General features: G+C 47.8%; 1 protein-coding gene across 1 annotated transcript in view; it reads left to right on the top strand.

The window, feature by feature from the left end:
* The first annotated feature begins 2,494 nt into the window (after positions 1–2,494).
* Positions 2,495–20,788, top strand: part of FRMD4A (FERM domain containing 4A) — a 48,238-nt gene continuing 29,944 nt past the window's right edge. The window contains 5 exon segments of the mRNA XM_088526284.1: positions 2,495–2,574; positions 7,577–7,642; positions 7,853–7,910; positions 9,619–9,705; positions 20,499–20,575. Coding sequence (XP_088382410.1) covers positions 7,857–7,910; positions 9,619–9,705; positions 20,499–20,575 — 218 coding nt within the window. The 5' untranslated portion in view covers positions 2,495–2,574; positions 7,577–7,642; positions 7,853–7,856.

Raw genomic sequence — 20,788 nt, forward strand, 5'->3', positions numbered from 1 at the left:
AACACACTGCAATATTTCAATGTAAGGAGCTGGGAAGGCTGTAAGTAAGAAACCATTTGTGATCCTGTTGAAAACATTTTAAAAAATTAAGGATCGTGGTGTCTTAAAAGGAGCCAAGAGGAAACTGACCTCACCGGCACCAGTTCAAATGCAACCCGAGTCAGTATTTTTCTCCTCCTCCTTCTTCATTTAACATCCTTTGGGAGTCTAAATTCATTTGTCTTGAAACTAGTCTTGCCAGAAGAGTTAGTGAATGCATGGATCATGGAATGAAATACCTTTTTGTTCCTGGAAATGACTGCCTGAAATACACTTGGCCTTTGGCAGTTATGAGGCGTTACCTTTATTTTCTAAGGACTGAGCAGAAATGCCAGCCCCATCCAACGACCTTGCTAACAGTGTCTTTTCCTCGGATGCTTGGTAGATATTTTTTATTACAGGGAAGCCTGTGGAAAAGAAGAAGCTGAGCAGTGTCAGCCCTGTCTTTCAGGGCTCAGGGTTTTTCCCAGCTTCTCAAGGACAGTTAGTCACCACTCATTTTGTCCTATTCGATAGCAGCCTGGGCTCAGAAAGTCCCTATTTGGAAATCACTCCCTGTCTTCCCAGAAGAGTTGGGGAAATTTCACTGCTTCCTTCCATGTAACCATTCTGAGCAGCCAACTTCAAAAAGCTGTGACTTGAGTGGAGCGGCTGCTGCCTGGGCTTCAGTTGCACTCTGTTTTTTTGGGTTTTTTTTTCCTTTTTTTTCAAATATTTTCATTGTGTTAAAAAATCAGTAAAAGCTGAGGGTGCCCATGCCATGGAGAGCTGAGTAAACACTAAAGCAGCAACAGCTTGGCTCCTAGGCTGTCGCTCACAGAGCAGACTGGCCGGATCAGCAGATAATACAGAACAGAGGAGCTTCTTGTTGAGACTTGTGCAGATATTTACCTGCCATGGAAGGAGACTTGTGAACACATTTATTTTGAGCGTTTGCACTTACCAAGGAAGAACTGAATGTCACAGGACCATGGGACTTGGGAGCAGTGGGTGTCCAAACATGAATGTTTGCCAGGAGTCATCTGACGTGGCACATGAGATGCTGCTGAGTGCTTCCCTATGTGCTTAGCATGGAAGTGATTGCCTTAGTCATTTCTTTTAAGTGCTCTTCAACCCACCTTCACCCACCAGCAAATCCAAGCCTCATTTGGGCATCTTTCTCAGCGATTTGTCTCAACTAGAAATGGTGGTCTTGCTTTAACACTGCCTGATTGCCAGGATGCACCATGATAGCAAATGCCTGTAGGTGGGCCCCAAATGTCTGCTCCAGATTAATGTTAATAGTTTATGCAATAGCCCAACCTTGCAATTAACCTGTGAGCCCCAATTAACAAAACCTAACCAAGGGCTCAGGCAGGGAGAAATGCTGGGGGAAGAGAATTGCTAAGTACCTTGCTAAGGGTGCCAGGACTACGTGTCCCCCCTGGCCTATGTCCCTGCTGCCCTGCAGGAGAAGTCAGTGGGCTGGGAAGTCTGGAGCCCTGGAAAAGAGACCTGCATTTGCGGCTCCAGGTCAGCCACACTGCTGGGCAGGGTAAGGGGAAGAGTACAAGAAGGAGAAAACACTGTTATTAAAAAGGAGGGCAATAAACATTAATTATTTGGAGCTCCTCAGTGCCCTGTCTGGCACTTGCCTGCGTATCTCTAAGAATTTAGAAGTAATAGCAACACTGCTTTCCTTTCCAAGCCCTTGAGATACTTTTGCTTGTGCACATGTGTGTTTAAAGGTGACAGGAGAGGCATTAGGAGCCTCTAGGAGAACATCCCATGACTTCATTGCATCTGCAAGAACTGTGTTCCCTTTTGGGAGCTTTCCTGCCCACTCATGTGCAGCTCCCTGCTCCGGCTGCCCGGAGCACTCACTGGAGGCTGCAGAGAGAGGAATATTAGAAAAGTGGTTAGGCCTGGCCCCATGGAGGAGCTTGTGGGGCAGGATAGAGATTCAAGCTGGAATCCGATCAGAGAAGATGTGCAAAGGCCAGGGCACTGGGGCAACAGGCTAAGAGCAACCTGCATTGCTAAGAAAGCAACTCACTGCTTTTTGCAGCAGGTTGTAGGGCATTAAACAAAGGGGCCTTGTTGTAGTTGAAAAAAAATCTCTTTTTTTCTTTTCTCCAGCCCTTGATTTTTTTCGCTCATATGAATGTGTCCGTAGGACTCCGCTCAATGAAGTGTGACGTGGGGTTTGTGTGCTCCGAGTCGGGGATGGGAAAGGCTTCGACACAACCATCTGGGAGAGTTTCTCTCTAATTTTGATATTAAAGGGGAAAGTTAACTGGGCTGCTATAAAACAAATAAAGAGAAAGAAAAAAAAAAAAAAAGGAAACCCCAGTGCCTTTTGTTAAGGAGGAACAGATGCAGAACCGTTGCAGCCTGCCAGCTAGGTCAGGTCATATCAAATATTGTGGTTGTTTTCGTGTAGCCTGATCCTCTTTTTGAACTCTCTTTCAGCAATGAAGTTGTAAGGAATGAATTAAAGAAGCTGCCAGCCCTTCCAACACCAGCGCTGAAGGAGCACCCTTCGCTTGCTTACTGGTAACGTGTCATTCTGCTGAGAAACTGCAGTGGCTCATCCAGATTGGTGATCTGGGAAAAGCCAGGAAATGCAGGAATTCCCTCCTTTTAGCTCTTGTCTGCCACTGATTCCTTGCATGATTCAGTGCAAGTCCAGCTCTCACCCCAGGCCTCACTTTCCCCATCTGCTAAGTGGCTGCAGTAATGTCTGCCCAGAAAATCCCCTGTAAATGTGAAAGTCCTCTGAAGGCAAGAGGCATAATGGGGCATTTCTTTTTGCATTCTGCATCTGTGAAAAGGCAAGAGAGCCTCCCCGTTTGAAATGTCCCTGGTTTGTGCTGCTCTGCGCTGTTTCTGAGTGGTTATACTTCATTTCACAAGTCCTCTCTGGCATAGCCAAAGCAGAAGGGCCTTGCTTATCTTCTTAGATGTACTAGATGATGCTCAGTGGGGGAAGAGGCTTGTAAACATGGTTTTATTGCACTGAAAATAAAACCCAGGATAGGAGCAGGGTCACACTTCAAGCCTGTACACTCGCAGGTAGCTGCTGTGCCACCCACCCCTTCTACCTATGCAAGCAGGAAAGAATTTGGGGAAAGACATTCATTAATGGTGAGATGCTTTCCTTTGATTTTTTTTTTGTTTGCTCCTCTTTCATTGTTTGCTGTTAAAGCCTTTGGCTATAAGCCTGGGGTGGGAGCAAGGTTCCCTCTACCTGCTGCTCTTAGTTTCTGCATCCTGGTAATTTAAGGAATTTAAGGATGGCAGGGAAAAAAAATGCAGTTTCACGGTTCGTTATCTCAGTTCTTCCCTTTGGCAGGAAATCTATCCAGTCTTCATAGTATGGTTACAATAGCAGAATTAGCTGTGCCCAGTACAAAGCTGTAGAAAAGCTAGTCTGAAAGAGCCTAAAAATTTTCTGAGCACATCAGGAGACACTCAGACCTAGGCTGAGGTTAGGAACATTTAGACAAAAGCAGTGGATGGTCACAGATGCCTGGTTTTCTGCCTGAGAACCATCACATCAAACCAAACTTGTGAAAATCCGATAAACACAGGCTGCAGTTTCACTGGAGGCAGAATGGTCTTCCTCTTTGGAACATCTCCTTCCTTGTTTCACAAACTAATCCACCAAATTGAAAAACGACTCATTTCCAGCCAGGTCTGTTGCCTGGTCTGACCGACAGGCAACTCAACTCCGGTGCCACCACAGGAGCAGTGGTGGGAACAAACAGCCAGGGACAGAGGAGAGGGCAAATCTGATACTTCAGAAGCAGGGACCTCAAATTAATGTGCTCACTTCCCTGCAGTTGTGCCTGATTTTGTGGGAATTCACCTTTGCCTAAGAAAAGGTCCCAGCTGGGAAGCTGGTTGTTTCCAATCGGGTAATAAAACAAGTGAGTGCAACCCTGTAACTCCCTTCTGATTTCTCTTAAGTGACTAAGTCTTTCAGACCCACTATACACCGGTAGTTCATTATTTTTTTAATAGTGTGTTTTCCATAAACACCCTCGGAAATAGTGAACCTTCTCAGGAAGAGGCCGCTGATGAATCAGACGAAAAGCCTCTGAAAAAACAAACCCCAGTGATCTAAAAGGGCAGATTTTTACAACTGTTTGTACTGACATGCTGCATCCCTTAACCTCTGCAACTCCTGCAAATTAAATACTTGATTCAAATTCATGCTGTCCCGCTCTCCATGCAGTCAGTTCTCCAGCACTAACACAAAGCAACAGCAAGTGAATTTCCAACTCCAGAGAGAAGTATTTAAACATTAGGGGTGAGGAGAGTAATTGCTCTAGTTAGTTTAAAACAAAGAAAAAATCCTATAGTATATTTGAAACTGCATCGAAAATGATCCCAAATTGATATTGAAGTGGATACTGTGATAGCTTCACCAAGGTAAGATTTTCAGAAGCTCCAGAGGGAAAGAAGCCTCGTCCCATGTTCAAATAGTTGAGTTTTTAGCAAGCTAACTCTGCAAATATCATCTGTAAACCGCTGTAAACCACTATTCAGTTTTGATGTTCCAGTACAGACCTTAGGCTCTGCCTCTGTGCAAGTGCAGACATTGTTAGTTTGAGAAAATTCTCAAAATGGGCAAATCAGGGTGGAAACAGGGTAACAGTAAAACACAGTAAGCAGTGGACAGCTATTTAAAACAGTGTGCTGGGAAGAGAGCGGGGAAAACAGGTATGTTTGGGAGTCTTTTGGGAAGAGGAGGAGCTGTGGCCCCGCGTTTGTCTGCTGTGCAGGTCTGGTATCTGCTGAAACAGGAGCAGCTTCTGGGCACTCTGCAGATCCGTATCAGGGCTGTCTGCTGCAGGGTGTCATCCACGTATCCGTTGTGGAGCTTTGGGGGGATGTTGTATGAGCTGCCAGGCAGACAGCCGTGCCCTGGCAGCCCCCGTGTCTCCACATGAGTAAAATGCCCTCCGTGATCCCTGCACTGTGGATGAGAATTTTTGTCACCGACAAAGCAACAAGCCAGGGCGAGGAGGGACGTCAGCTGGTGGTGCAGGCAGTGTCCCCTGTCAGCAACAGCACCGCAGCCGCTTGACGGGAACAGCTGAAATGACAGAGGAGACTCTTCAGAAGCTCTGCTAATGCTCCCCCTGACCTGTGAATGATTTTGTTTCTTTTCCCTGGCACATGCCGGACTGCCCCTCATCTCAGAGCTGGAGGCAGAATGGACCTCCGTGAGGGATGATCCTCCTTGCACGGGGCTGCAGGAATGAAAGGAAAGGAGAGCTAGAAAGAGGAATGACTGTCAGGCAGCCTGGATGGAGTCATCTGCCTGTGTGCTTATCTCCATCCCACCTGAGTGAGGGTCCCTCAGTTTCCCAGTGCCAGCGAAGTCACCTCTTCGCAAGGAAGGCATCTAAAATAGATGGGGTGAAATGTGCTCTGGAGTGTCTGTTTCCCTTTGGGAACTGTGACCAGCCCTGTAGAAACCCTAGGTGAAAGACAGGGAATCCCATTGTAAGTATCCACGGCTCTATTAATAATCCAGGCTTTATCTTTTTGTCCAAATGAAAGTAGAAACAAGGGTGATCATTTTCTGGCACTGTTCATCTGCAGACCTCAGAACATCTTACACTAGACAAGGACATCAGGAGCATCTGGATGGGGCAGCAGAGAGCGTTGCCTGCATTTGCTGTGCAGAGCTGGGAGAGCCTGCACTATCCCCTGCCTTTTAGGACTGGTTGAGGACATAATGCTATTCATCCCACTATTCAGGAGAGCTCCCTGACATCTCATCTATCTCTCTGAAGGAAATGGGCCACTGGTCGGCTTCCCTACACAAGAGATATGTCTAAAAACTTATCCATTATTTTATATTAATTGCTTTTAAGAAAGCAGACAACATTCAGAATCACGTTAGGCAATCAGCATGGACGTGGATCTCTCCATTCTTTGAATGGCTTCAGTATCAGGGCTTGATCTGCACTGAGTGGAAAGCAAAGCAGACTCTCACAGGCGTTTTTGCTGGAGAAACTCCATGGTTTCTGTGAAGTCACTTCTAATTTCTTCCTGTCTGAGACAGAGACGAATGGCATCCACATGTAATCAGGGGGTTAGGAGGTAATTACAAAGGGCTGTAAGCCCTCTCTGTCCATCTCTATCATTAAGCATGAGGTTGTTTGGAGACCTTCCAGCACTGAACATGCATGTAATTCAGTTATTTCTCTCCAAGTAATCCTGTTTACAATGATCGGAGCAGGAGAGCCAGGCTCTGCCGTCAGCTGCAGGCCTGTAACATCTGCGCGAGTTATTTGCTTGGATCAGTGGGCTGAGGTCAGCTTCAGGGCTGTTGAATTTCCTCAAGGATCATTTTCTAAACGTTATGAATATTCCGAGGATTTGCTGGCAGAGCTGGACTGTTCCTTTACCCACATAATCTGTCACCAACTCAACTGGCACCCTGCAGCCTCGGTGTTTGGTGGGGGACATCTCTTTACCCTGCACCACTGAGAGCCTTTTAGTGTGGCGGGACGAGCGGGGAAGTCACTTGGCAAGAGAGCAGGGAGAGCAGCTATCGTCAGGCCGTGACAGCCCATGGGAGAACAGCTGCCCTGCTCGGATCCTCAGCTCCCCTGCGCCAGGGGAGGAGGAGAATTGGAACTCTGTAAAGTTGAGTTTGCAAATGGCTCTGTCGTTTGGGTAGCGCTGAACGGCTCCTGGGTGCTCTGTCACCGCTGTGTAGGTGGATGTCTCAGCATGCTGCAACGTGCCTATATCAAACATGCCTATATCAAACATGCCTGCATCAAACATGCCTGCATCAAACATGCCCGTTCCCTGGCACTGCAGCCCACTGGCATGGAAGAGCCTTCATCCAGACCATCCAACTCCCTTAGTCTCCAAATCTGCGTGGCTGCCTCTATACCCTGGAATGGGCCCTGGCCCAGGCAAACTCCACTGCCAGGAGCTGCTAGGGAGGATGCAAGTTAATGTAAGCCGGGAGTACATGGAGGCACATCTACACTTCAGCACTGTTGGCATCTCAGAAAGAGGCTCCAGAGTCCTCCCACTCGGGCTCTGTTACACAGCTGCAGTGAGAGGTAATCTGTGAAACTGGCCCCCAATTACAACTTCAGAGGACTCTGCTAGCTAAGGGGGCTGCCTTGGGAAGAGTTTGCATCAGCCGAGGCAAATCAGAGCTTGAGCAGCTCCCACATTCATCTTTTTGCCACACAGTGAAACGTCGTGGGTACTATTTTTAGATAAGGGAAGTCAGGCAGAGAGGGAAAATCTGTACAAAGAGAAACGACGTCTGTGAACAAAATGAGCCTCTTGCCGAAAATGAGCTCTTAGAAATTCATTCTTTGTTTTCAGTCTTTGCATCCTCCTTGTTTTCCCCAGGCTGCATCAAATTCCATTATCTAACACTTTTGCTTGGCATGTTTTCATTACCTCGATTGGTAGCTCTGTTAACAGAAGTGTCTCTTCACCTTTTGGCAAGCTTCTTGGACAAGAAATTGCAGTAAGCTAAAATAGCTTCTTGTTTCTTCCTTTCCAGTGAGGACCGAGTCATTGAACATTACAAGAAACTAAATGGTCAGACAAGAGGTCAAGCAATCGTGAAGTAAGTGAAATAAGAGCACCTTCTAATGACATTTCTTTGTCAGGAAATATTTATACTGGGCTGTAAATCCAATATGTAACTATGTCTCCATCTCATCTAACACTGTATTTTCAAGTATGTATTACTTAACTATTTATTCATTTAAGTATTTTTTTAAGATAATCTTCTCTGTTCTGCAGATACGTTATTCTCTTTTGTGTTGTTTTGCAGTTATATGAGCATTGTGGAATCCCTCCCAACATATGGAGTACATTACTACGCAGTGAAGGTACACTCTACTAAAAACGGGTCATTTATGTAATTAAAATGATGGTGGCGAGGGAGGGGAGAGGCACAAATAACCGTCCTGCTCTCAGAATACAATACACTATTGCTAAAGTCTTGTTTCACTTCCTGTGGCTGGGTAAACTTACTTAGCTGTGTAGTGAATGTTTGGTAAATACAACTCCAGAGAGGAAAATCCTGTTCTTCGAGATAAAATTCTCGCAATCCTTCTATTGTGCTAGGATGCTGGGCCCACAAGCAGCAGCAAGCTCTAGTGATGCCAGTGAACCGGCACCAAAGGGACAAGCCAGCTCCTTTTCCTTGTTCCAGGAGGTCAGATTTTTCCCAGCCTGCGGATTTATGAGCAGCAAACTAGGGTCAGCCACGATCTGCCAGCCACAGCTCCATTCACTCAGATGTAGAGAGCTGGATATGCAGAACTCCTTTTTGTGTCAAAGCACAGGGCCATCCTCCAGATCTAACACGTCTCCCTACACACACATTCTCTGCTTCTATGTGGATTTCATGTAGATGTTCATGAAATCTCTCAAAATCTTCCAGTCTTCTAATATCACTTCCCTGCCTGACCAGCAGTGTAGGGCTGCTTTTCTTTTAAGTAGAGAAATCAATAAGCATAGACAGAAGATCCATCCTGCCCGGAGTATTTCCTACCACTTACCATCCCTGGGGTTTTGATGTGTTTTGTCAGTATCTCCCTGCACAGCTCATATGTTTTTTGTGTGTCTGTATTATCTTGCACACACCAGCTACCATAAAAACACAAATGAAATATCTGTCTCAGGGAAATGTGTTCCTAGTCCTTTCCTGCGCATATGCATGGCATTTTGTAGAACAGCACTGGCCTTGTCTTTTGCTAGAGGGCAGGGTCCCTCTAGCACTTTTTGCACCCATCTCTCTTGCGCTAGGCCAGGAAAGAACTGATGGATTGGGCTGGCTGCCCAAGCCTGCAAACAGGTGAGTCTGCAAACAGCAAACTGTGAGCAATAAGCATCAGTAAGCAGCAAGGCAGCAAATACTGCACATGACAGGCTCCACCTCTGCCTGATGTGGGGGTTTGGTTTTGCTGCCTTTTACTCTGCTTTTCTCTGTCGCACTAATGGAACAGATAAAATTTTGTTGAGGACTCCAGCAAATTGCAAAGAGGCCGGGATCAGGTATCAGCCCTTCTCCCTCAGACTGTTTTATTGCATGCACAGATGCAAAGCAGTTGGGTCTCAGCCTGTCAGACCTTATCACTTGGCAACCCTTGGATCCCATTAACGCTGCATTTTCAAGATTAATGCTAAAATCTCTCCTCATAATTCAAGTCAGCTGGACAATTCTTCCTTCCTCTCCAATCTCGCAGTGTACAGACTGAATAATTTACAAGGAGGAGAAAGAGGATGTACCATGGCACAAGGGACCAAAGTCAATGCCCCCCGACAGCATTTTGAGTAACTTAATGGCAGGTGATGCATTTTAAATGGTTCTATATGTCATGGCTGAAAGGGCAACAGATCCTCCCCCTTGACACCAAGGAACCTGGTGACTTGAGAAAATTTGGCAGGGGTAATTTCCCAGCACCCAGAACATTCAAGGATCTTACTTAGAAACAAATCTTCACTTTGAATAACAGCCTAAGAAAACTTCAGAATTTCCCCTCCCTTTCTATATGATAACACCCTTTTTTTTTTTTTTTTTCCTTCTTCCAGGACAAGCAGGGAATTCCTTGGTGGTTAGGACTTAGCTACAAGGGGATTTTTCAATACGACTACCACGACAAAGTGAAACCAAGAAAGGTGAGTGTTTACTTTTCTGTCAAGGGCTGGGCTTGCCACGCATGTTGTAGCTTGATCTGGGGGTGGGATGCGTGCCAAGTGCTGGCATTGATTCCTGTGATTTTGAAGGATGCTAAGTTTCTCCCAAATTTGTCAGAATATCAGCTTTCAAAAATAGACAAAAGAAGCTCCTCATATATTAGCTACTTTATCAGGGGGAAATAAGTGCTAATCAATCTTGCAACTTATGATTCTTTGTTTTTTCATGGTTAATAAGGCATAAAAGGGAACTGAAGGATGGATCCTCCAGTATGGAGACCACCCATCCCCACTGGCTCTGCTAACCCCTGATAGAGTTTTGTCGAGCCCTAAGTGATCGGGGAGAGAGAGAGAGGAAAGAATGTATGGGAAAACACCTACTATTTATTACTTTTTTTTTTTAATGTACATTTTTCCAAGGACAGCATTACATTTGATAAGCAGAGATTTTACAGATAGAAGAGTTATTCTCAGGCAAACAGTAGAAGAAAACTTTGATCACATGTCTATCACAACGGCATTAAAAAGTTTCTGTTTGGTGATTTGTTTAGGAACAAATTTACTTTGAAACAGTTCACAAATCCAGGCACAGCAGGCACAGATCTGGTCACAAAACTGGAGCTTCATGAGGGATGGCCAGTGATTCTGTTTAACTTATTACAATTTTAGTGAGGTTTTCAGTGCATCTGAAAATGATGATTTATCCCAGGTCTTTCAAACTGCCTTTGAGCTACCTAACTAAGAACGTCCTGTGCTTTGGGGGAGGAGAAAGGTTTTGGTCCCCTGAGCTCGTCCTACTGGGCACTCCTGTGCTCTCATGTTGCCACACAGACTGGGTGATTCAGAGCAACTGGGCAGATCTTCTGTGGATGCAAAAGCTTCCACAGAGGAAATGCACTCTGCAACTCTGGCCTTGGCCTGCTATTCAGAGACAGCATCTTCTAATAAAATCAGCTTGAGTCTAGGCTATGGGAGAAAACAGCATTGCTAAGGAGGCAGCAGGAGAGCAGATGCATTGGTCAGCCTTTTATTCTTGAAGGCTTCAATGGGGTTTTTATTCATTAAAGGAGAAGGTGAGGGGAGTAAGGGGCTCTTCCCAGAGCATTTGTGCTCTGCAAGATGTATCTCTCTTTTTGGGATCAATCATCACCTGCAGGGCAAGCATGGTTGGAAACATGCCCAGGCTAGGTGCTTGCACCCACACGTCTCCATGAGTGCCAGCACCCCAGGGGAGACATCCTTCAAACGTGCCTCCAGAAGCCGGTCCTCCTGTCAGAAACCCTTCTTGGGAAGCAGCAGTGCCCTGCCATACCAGCGTTCAGCTGTTCAGAAGCTAGAGCCATTCCCACCAACCCTGATGAAGTGGGGAGGAGCATCAGAAGAGAGAAAAGCAATGAGGCCAGGTACCCCGGCTGCGGGAGAGGAGCAGCTTCTCTGTCTTCTCGGTGGGATCTGCTTGGCATCCTTGCTCTGAATGCTCAGGAGCTCTGCCTCCAGCTCCAGGGAGACTGCAGGCATCTCCTACCCTTTCTCTCAAGGACAACAGGGACAACATCCATCTCTCAAGGACAACATCCTGAAAAACAGGATGACAGTTTTCCTGTTACTGGGGACTTGTCTTTTGTCTCAGTAAATCATGGATGAGATGCAGGAGCCCCAAAACAATAATGCAGCCTGACATATAAACCATGGAGAACTTCTGTGGTCAGAAGTGGTCAGAAATTCGGGAGGGAAGGTCAGGTGGGAGGGGAGAGCAGGAATTTCCAGGCTAAGCTTTGCCCATTGCCACGGTCCAGAGACCACAGCAGTGCAAAGGAGCCTGGATAAGTAATAGTCTGTTGCAGGATGTTCACAAAACCCATGCACTGGAAGGGCTACCCCAAAATGGGCAATATAAACCAGGGAGAGGACATGGAGAGAACAGTTGAGGCCTCATAATTTCTCCATCATGTGTTTTTACCCTCCATAGACAGAGTAAAAAGGCTTTGTACCCTGCACAGGTGGTAAAACCCCTCTGGCAAGAACAACCCAACTGCCAGAGCGAGGTGCAGTGTTTAATTCCTTGCTAATTAGGTTGTAAAATTGCACTTGATAACCATGGCATCTGGGAGCCTACCATGAAATCAGGTTCAAAGTAGGGGTTGGTTCAAGACTTCCCTGTGCAAAAAGGAACTGAACTTTCTGCAAGGCAAAAATAATGGGGGGAGGTGAGATTATGTGTTTTCTGATCTTTATTATTTTGTTCCTGCACATTGCCAACACCAGGAACAAATTGAAAAATTACACTGGAAAAAGAAATCTCTCTGGAAAAAAAAAAGGCACAAGCAGAAAATTGCAGCAAGAAACCAACTGAAACCAAGAAATTTATATTAAATGCATATAAAAACCTTGTTTGTCTTATAATGTTTTCCCATTATGTCACCATGGATAGTTTTCCACGCTTACTGTGTTTGTAAGTAAAACTGAAACCCACGCTGAGCAGCTGAGCCTATCCCAAGTGATCCCATTAGCAGTCAGTCAAAACCACATCTTTATTCAATTGCTCGGGTAAATGAGCCATGTGTCTCTAGGAAGCTAACGAGGTTTGTCAGCAGCCTGCATGAGTTCAGGGAGGACAACTGGGGCTGACACTGGCCAGGGATCTGCTCCTTCCTGCTCCATTTTCCCTCCGCGCTGCCGAGGGTGCAGCTGGGGTGGGTGGCACATCCCTCCGAGGAGCATCCGACAGGAATGCAGGGCTATTAACCTGCAGTGTGGCTCGCACTGGGCAGCAGAGCCTAATGTGGTTCTGTGCTGCTATTCTTGCCTGTGCTTGGATTCCCTGCAGGCCCTCATGCCATCATTTGGAGGCCTGTGGCCTCTTTCCTGTTTTTCCCGTGTGCTCGGGGCTAGCTAGGGACTCGGGAAGGTCTCTTTTTTGAATGTGCTTTGTATCAGTGATGATCTGATAGCAGTGCATCCTTAGCTTCTACAGACTCCTCCTTGGGAAGAGGAAAGGCCCTTCAGGTCTAGGTGCACATCCCAGAAGAGTCGCTGCCCGGCTGGGTTTTACCCGCTCTCTAGCTTCCGCACCATCCAAAATTGATGATAAAGCAAAGCAAATTCTTCAGGAAAAGAAACAGCCAGGACCTCCCTGTGAGCAGGACTTGTTCATTTTACCTGAGGGTCGGCAGGTTGCCTCATCCCAAGCGATCCTGACACGAGGCAGAAGCAGCATCGCCCGGAGCTCTGCGGCGGTGTCCCGCGCGCTCCGGCAGCAGCCGAGGCTCCCTGGTTCACTGAGATGTTCCCACTGATTCAAGAGCCCAAAGGCATTTCTCCGTGCACACAGCTTAACGGTTTTAGTAAACAATTAACTCCAAGCTGAAGAATGACTGATTGCCGGAGTCAGCCAAAGGGCTTCCATATGGCCGTTAAACAGACACGGGAATTGTTTAACTTCTCACTGAAAATGACACGACCTTAAAGGAGAATCTAGCAGTGTTTGCTTGCCTTGCAAGAAGGAGCAGAATTTGGTGCTATCCCAATTTCCTCCATGAAAGTCTAGAGGCAACATAACTTAGGATGAGCCCTTTTCTCTCAGTTGACTGCAGAGGACACAAGAGGATGAGGACTTTTGTGAACGAGATAAAACATGAGGTACCCCAAAATTCAGCTGTGAGCAGGGCTGACAGAGATCTCCCAGTGACAGCCAGGTATCTGTTTCTGCCATTTGTTCCCAAAATGTTATCCTTTCTCTGAGGTCAAATGAATCTGTTAGGAAAAACAGCCTGGCCTTTGTCGTAAGGTCACCACAAAGGGCTGTGGATATCCCAGAGCAGAAGGGCTTAACTTGTAGCACCTCTGTAAACCCAGAACAGTGGCAGGAGGCTGATTCCCCTTTTACACGTGGGGGGACAAGAGCTGGGCTGGTCCCCGTGTGCCAAGCAGTACAGAGCACAGTGTAAATTAGTAGTTCTGGTTAAATTAGTAGTTAAATTAGTAGTTCTCTGATTAGAGAAGAATCACCACTCACTGACAGCCTGAGCAAAGTCACTCAGCACATTAATTTGGTCAGAAAGCAAAAGTTTGCTGTGTGATGTCACTTGGCCTTTCCCAAAAAGCCAGGGAGAGAGCGAGAGTTTTCCCAATTCCAGAGGCAAATCCAGGTATTTACCCAGGAGGAGCAATAGCCTAATTAAGAGCTGCTTTACTGCAGCACAAATAGAGCTGCTCTCTGCTGCAGGACATAATGAAACCTCGTCAGGTCCTTAATTGCATTGATGGAGCAGTTGATCTTGTGCTTCCTGTGGGGAAGCAGTGACAGAGCAGGAACTTAGAAAAGCACAAAGCAGAGAGAGGTTTATAGGAAATGGTAGAAACTAATGGAGGAGGAACTAACGGGAGGAGAAAACTGCAAATTGGTGTCTCTCCAGACTTGTCATAGAAGAACATCAGGACTGTTGAAAAGGCAGAAAAAACATGTAATTTGATGGGTTAAGCACAGTTAGCTTGTTTAACACATGCTCTAAGAGGTGTCAGGAGCTTAAATGAGTTAAAAAAGACTAAGTGTGTGCATGGGTGACACGTGCAGCCAGTCACAGAACTGAATGGGCTGTATTCAAACAGGCTTTGGGGAAGGACTGCAAAGCCTTGTGGTCGAGGAAGGTGTTTTCCTTGGCAGCGGGTGGGTTTCTCTTGTCGGAGGTCCGGGGCAAACTTTCTGCTCATGGAGACACTGTGTTGGCCTCGTGGCTAATGGAGCTCCTCATGGACTAGCCTCTTTTCCTGAGGGCCTTCACAAACACCTTTGCATTGCAGACAGGCATAAAATATTTCAGCTTCACAAATGATGCAAGAGGAGCAAAAAAACATTTCCAGGAAATACAGGTCTAAAAGCCAGTGGGCTCTCAGTGCTATTGCTGTAGTAAATTATTCATTGTGATTAGCTGACTGTTCAGGGCTACCTGCTGGCTCCTGCTCCTCAACACTTTTATTTCTCTTCCCGCTGCTGATCCTTTTTGGGTTATGGACTTGGCTGTAAACTGAACCAGCCTTCAGGTCATGGCGGGTTCAGCTCGTTTTATGGTGTAGTAATTCAGTCTGAGTTGAGCGTTTGCAAACATACAGCAATGAGGAGGGAGACGTATATGAAGCGAGGCTCCTTACTGGGCTGTTCCTTCTCATAGCTGCTCACCCTGCTTCTTTCCACATCAAAATGTAAACCCCAGAGCTGTTCCTGCTGAAGAGCAGCCAGTGTTAAGACCTTCCCCCGCTGACAAGTCTTATTCCATCCCTGTTACATAGGAGGCAGTGCTGTCCCCAGCACCTTTTTTTATTGCTGTTTGTCCTTGTTTCAGGATTGTTTAGCAGCCCTCACCCGGCTCTTCCCCTTTCCCTTCCTGCCCGCACCTGCCCTCGGCACCCCTGGGCCTTCCTGCTGTGCCAAAAAACTGTCAAGAGCACTGGGAGATAAGTAAGGCAGATCAGGGCACATTGGGCTGGGTCGCAGGATTTTGTCCCTGGGACTGACTTCCATGGGGGTTGGCCAGATGTGTATTGTTCAGGGAATATTTCTCTTGACAGCAGCACCGGCTTAAGTGGCCTTCACTGCCCTCCTCCCTGTCACAACCCGGCCACGGCGGCTCATTTCCCTCCTCAGTGCTGCTGGTAGAATGACTGGTCCAGAGAAGTGATCAGAGCTCTGCATAATCCGGCACCCCAAAAGGGGTCACTTTTAACCTCCATTCTTCCCAATCCCATTCCCTGCCTGGTCCACAGCGAGGAGCTGGATGGAAGCTGCATAAAGCACAGCAGCCACAGCAAGAAACCCTCACTGACCTACACACAGGCCCCGACAGCTCAGGATGAGGTGGGAACATTTGGCTCTGTGGAATTTGCCATGGTTGGGTCTGGACGAATTGGCGCTTAGGCAGAGGTCATAATCGACAGCTTTTATCTCACAAAAGCTGATAAAAGTTTCCTTCAGTGTCTGTTGCAAACAAGGTTGATCCCAGACAGCTAAACAGACTGCCTAGATAAAGGAACTTGTAAAAACATCACTCATTTTATGGGGGAAGGGGAAAGCAGGTCCCTGGGAAGATCATCACAGAATCACGGAATGGCTGAGGTCGCAAGGGACCTCTGGAGATCATCTAGTCCAACCCCCTGCTCCAGCAGGGACACCCAGAGCACAGGGTCCTCGCTCTGCTCATTCCCAATCTTCGTATCATGTTTTATCTACCTAAGCGCCCAGACATTCTCTTTTGCACGTTACCATGACCTGCTGTTCAGATACACCCTAAGTGAGGGCATATGTAGCTTCTTGCTCTGCAGAATCTGTCATGTGGATAAAAACAGAATTTTCATCCCATTCAAACACAAAATTTAACAAATCATCAGTGGCACTCTTTTCCCGAATCTGTAAGAAATCATGCCCAGTTTCCTTCCTCTAGGTAAACATGTAGCTTGACCAACTACAATACATGTAATAATGTGCAACACGTAGCCTATGGCAGTGCTGTCTTAAAGGGAAGCTTTTTTCCAGCTACTATTAAAAATGGGAGTAGCCCCATCAAAGTACAACTCACTTGCTCTAAGTGCTTCGCCCTATTCAGGTCTTAAAGGTTAACTCTCTATAAAAGCAGCAGCCAAGTCTTAAATGATTCTGCAACAGCAGGAGCTTCAACAAGATGCAGAAATAAATCACTCCAACAGCACAAAGTGCAACAAATTGGATCTCAGCACCCCGAAGTCGGGGCGGAGATCTGGAGCGAGATTAAAACTCGCGGAGCCCTCGTGCTTGGCTCTGAAGTGGCAGCAGCCACGCGTCCCACCCTGCTCATCAGGACTCGTGCTCATGTATTTGGGTTACAAGATAGACATAGTTTAGTCATACCTCTGGGTAAGACAAGGGGATGTTTAGGGAAGAGAGGCAGGAATGGTTTGTGGAGATGAATCATTCTCTTGTGCCATAGCTGATTCATGGGCTACAGATTCCTTCTGTAGGTTCTCCCTGGCTACAGGAGACCCTCTCTCTGTGTTCTAGCGTATTCTGTCAGAAAGGAGAGATCTTCCATGTAGAAGGAGCTACTCACTTTTGTATAGGATAAAAAGGAGAAAAAAAAAGAACAACTTTTTGAGTCATTTAAAGTTTTGAGTCATTTTTGAGTCACTTAAAAAAAGTTCTCTGTAGACAAATTGGTTTAGACACCCCAGCATGGTGATAGCAGTGCAATATGTAAGAGCATCTATCAGATATATGTACACGAGAGGTGCATTTGTTCAAATGCAAACTCAAATCACCGACTCTGGATACAGTTTTAGACACAAATATCGAGTTGCATTACGTAGACAAGTAACATTTTGTCCAAATAACGGCTCTTCCCAGTGTGATCTGTCGCTTTGCCGTGTCTCTGAGCCAATAAACCCCTTTGAAATTTAATAGGGAATTGTCTCTCCCAGTGGAAATGAATACACACGGGTGATTATAAAGATCTAGGCACAATCTCTGCTTGGTCAAGCCAGAAATGTTTGCTGGGGCGGCGCAGTCCCATGAGAACAGCATATGGCAAGAAGGATCTCAAGTTGGACCAGAAATTGTTTGTCTGTTTGGCAAAAAGAGAGTCCCAAAGCCTGAGGGGAAGCAGTAATTAGATATCGAGCGGGGCCTGTTGACAGACCACCACAAGTCCCACTTGGCCAAGCCACTCCCTCATTTCAAGGGGGAAGGGAGGAAGGCTGGGAAGATCACTAGTGTTTTCAAATCAGATAGGAAACCTTCTATATTTTTGCTTTAGGTAGTTAAAAAACACCTCAAGCTGACAGAAATAGGGGGTTAATTAATGGAGGCCGGGCAGGGGGGAGGGCTGCGTGATGCTCCGCGTCCCCCTCGCGCGACCAGGGGCACCTCCGCAGTAGCTCACGGTAATTCGCAGGTGACAGCGCCCGGAAAGCTCGTGGTCAATCTGCCCCTGAAACAAGCCCCCGTTTGTCCGAGCTGCCATGGGGCTGCTCTGTCCCAACCAGACCCTTCCTCCTTCGCTCCGGCTCCTGTGACAGAGGAATGATTGATGGGAGCAGGGCCGGCTCAAGGCACCGCACAAACTCGTGCCCGGAAACCATGGTCCCGCTGAAACCGCAGGACAAAACTGCTATTGAGCTCACTGGAGCTGTGATTTCCATAGATGTGAAGGCCCAAAAGGGCTACCCGTAACCTCCACCCTGACCTCCCGCATAGCTCAGCCCCTAGAATTTCACTTGCTGGGCTGTTCAGTGGGAAGAACTGCGTTTCTAAACAGGAGGGTTTTTTTATGCTTGTTGTGTCTTTAAATTGCAAAACAAAAGACTTGGAATTTTGCTGCTGCACTCGGGCAAGTTGTGTGAAAATGCTGTCGACGTTTGGTTTTCTTGTTCAGGACCCGTTTTAAGCACCGGGATGTCATCCAGTGTTGGCCCTTGCATTGGGCAACTAGAAATGTTGCATATGGGCTGCTAGAAATGCATCGTGTTCTTTCCCTGCCATCCCTAGAAGCCTTCCATTGCATCTCGACAGGTTCTGAGGTCTCATCCATGCATTCGGAGAGATCATTTTTCCTTCTGCACAGTATGATTTAATAGGGCATTAATCATCAAAGGAGTTGCAGGACTTGAAGAACTGGAAGGGTTAGGAAGCCCAGTGACAGTCACAACTGGTCATTTGTTAGATGTTCAGAATCCCAGCGATATTTAGGTTGAAGAGGCCTCTGGAAATCTGCGGCTCTTTGTAACAGGTCACAAACATCTGGTGCCTGGCGAGCTTGTCTGCATCTTGGAAGCAGTTTCTGATGAGAAAATTCCTGTAGCTTGCACCTGAATTCTGCAAAACGCGCCTCACAGCACAGAAATGCCTCCCCTGGCTCTTCTGCTAAGCTTCCAGCTTTGCAAAAAAAAAGCCATTTCTGGCACTCCTTTCACCAGCACAACCTCCCCACTCACCCCAGTGCTGTTGCACAACATGGAACAGGTTTCCCCAAGTTATGAACCTCCTTGCACGGCTGCAGCTTGCAAAGCCCTCCTGCACATTCAGGGATAATACCGGCTCCAGTTTTATTGGCACAAGGAGTCAGAGCCCACAGTGCAGACAGCCCCTTTGACTCGGGCAAAGAAGTATCATTTTCCCATGGTGTTCAGCAACCCCATTCCCTTTCCCATGCGCACAGGCGTGTGCAGCTGTGCTCAAAAGCCGGGAAGACTCCCCCAAGTCCCTGCTGAGGACGAAATGATCTCAGCCCCTAATGTGGCCACTACCAAAAATTGTTCCCATCTGAAAGCGGCCCTGTGCCGTCATGATCCAAACGGGGCTGCTGACCTCAGGAGAGATCCCAGCGGGGAAATCACCACATCACAGGCACTCGCCCGGCCTCAAGCACCACTAATGGGCACCTTGTCGGCCGGCCCGACGCGAGGGCAGCTATTAGAGGAGCAGGGGAAGCCGTGTCTTGCCAAGCAATTTCCGCTGAGCCCCGTTCTGGGGAGATGCAGTCCCAGATCCTGCTGCCAGGTGCCTTTCCTCTGAATAAACCCCAGATTTCAGTTGTCTTGTCCCTCAAAGCTATATTCACCTGGGCCCTAATACAGCCCCGGTTAAACTGCACGCGTCGGCTGGTCGCCGCACGACCGCCTTGAGGATACGGCCAGCTCCTCGCTGTGCCTCGTATTCCCTGGCGAAGATTAAGTACCGACATGCTAAAAGGCTCTTGATGGGTAAAAAATTATGCTTCCATTTAAAAAGACCCACTAATGGCACCCTGCGCATCTGCCGCTGCATTAACACCATCCGTTTGGAAGCAGACGTAAGCCAGAGAGCTGGGAAGGGAACAGCTTGCTTACATTAGGAGTCTGGCTGCGGGGAGGCACGAGGCAGCGTTTCCCCTGCGGGGCTGCGAGCCGGAAAGCGGATCCTTTCTGGTGGGTATCCGCAGTTTTTGCAGCCTGGATTCCTCATGCGTGGGAAGGGCGAGATCCCTTGGATGAGCGTGGGTAAAAATGAGTGAGAGGCTGCAGGGAAGAAGCTGGGGAGCAAGGGGAGTTACGGCAATGGTAAAATGTATATATTTGTGTTCTGAGGAGAATTGTGGAAAAAAAGAAGGAAAAAAGGCTTAAGGTCAGGTTGTAGGGACCACCTCTGAGCATCTGAATAGCTCCCCTGTGCAGATGCAGGTTGGGACACTTGGAGCTAATGATGGAAGGGAAACTTGGCTGCTGCTCCTCACCGGAGCTCAGCCGCATCCAGGGGGACGACGGGGAGGCTCGGGAGCAGAGGGGGGTTGTGAAGGGCTCGAGCTGCTCCTTGCTGGACACGCGTGTGTCCCACACGTCCCCGGGCTGTGCGGCACGGCCATTTTGTCCTCCCCGTGTTGCAGATGGGCACTTTGTGGTATTTTTTCAATAGGATTTTTTTTTCAGTATCTGCAGTGGTATTTATGCAGTGATATGCTTTCAATAGGAGAAATAAGTCGCATGAGGGGAGTGTAATGGAGCCTGGTCACCCCTCTTAACCTCCCGCCTCGCAGCTGAGGTGACGGAGCCCCCACCCCGCGCTTCCTTCCAAACACCCGTCGAACCAAATACTAAAAAGAAACCAAACGCCCCCAAAACCCTCCCGGCCGGAGCGTTTGAGCGGCGCGGAGCCCCGCGCTCCCCTGAGGCGGCGGCGGGGCCGGGCAGGAGGCGGCGCGGGGCGGCGCGGGGCGGAGCGGGGCGGGCGGGAGCAGCGCGGAGCCGCGCGGCCCCTCACGCCCTTCTCGTCCCCGCAGATCTTCCAATGGAGGCAGCTGGAGAACCTCTATTTCCGCGAGAAGAAGTTCTCGGTGGAGGTGCACGACCCGCGCAGGTGAGAGACGCGGCTTCTCGGGGGAGTTGAGGGGTTTTTTTCGGTTGTTTTTGGTTTGCTTTTACCGCCGGGCTTTTGCAAACGCGGTAGGCGTCCCCCTCACGCCTTTGCCTCAGCAGAGCGGGAGAAGGACCCCCCGGTGCATAAACTGCTCTGTAAACTGTTCCCTTTGAAATCCACGGCCCCCTTGTAACGTGAAGGGCAAATAAGGCT

Source organism: Tinamus guttatus, unplaced genomic scaffold (assembly GCF_059628265.1).
Source record: "Tinamus guttatus ecotype Peru unplaced genomic scaffold, ASM5962826v1 Tinamus_guttatus_pri_ptg000245l, whole genome shotgun sequence".
Taxonomy (NCBI): Eukaryota; Metazoa; Chordata; class Aves; order Tinamiformes; family Tinamidae; genus Tinamus; species Tinamus guttatus.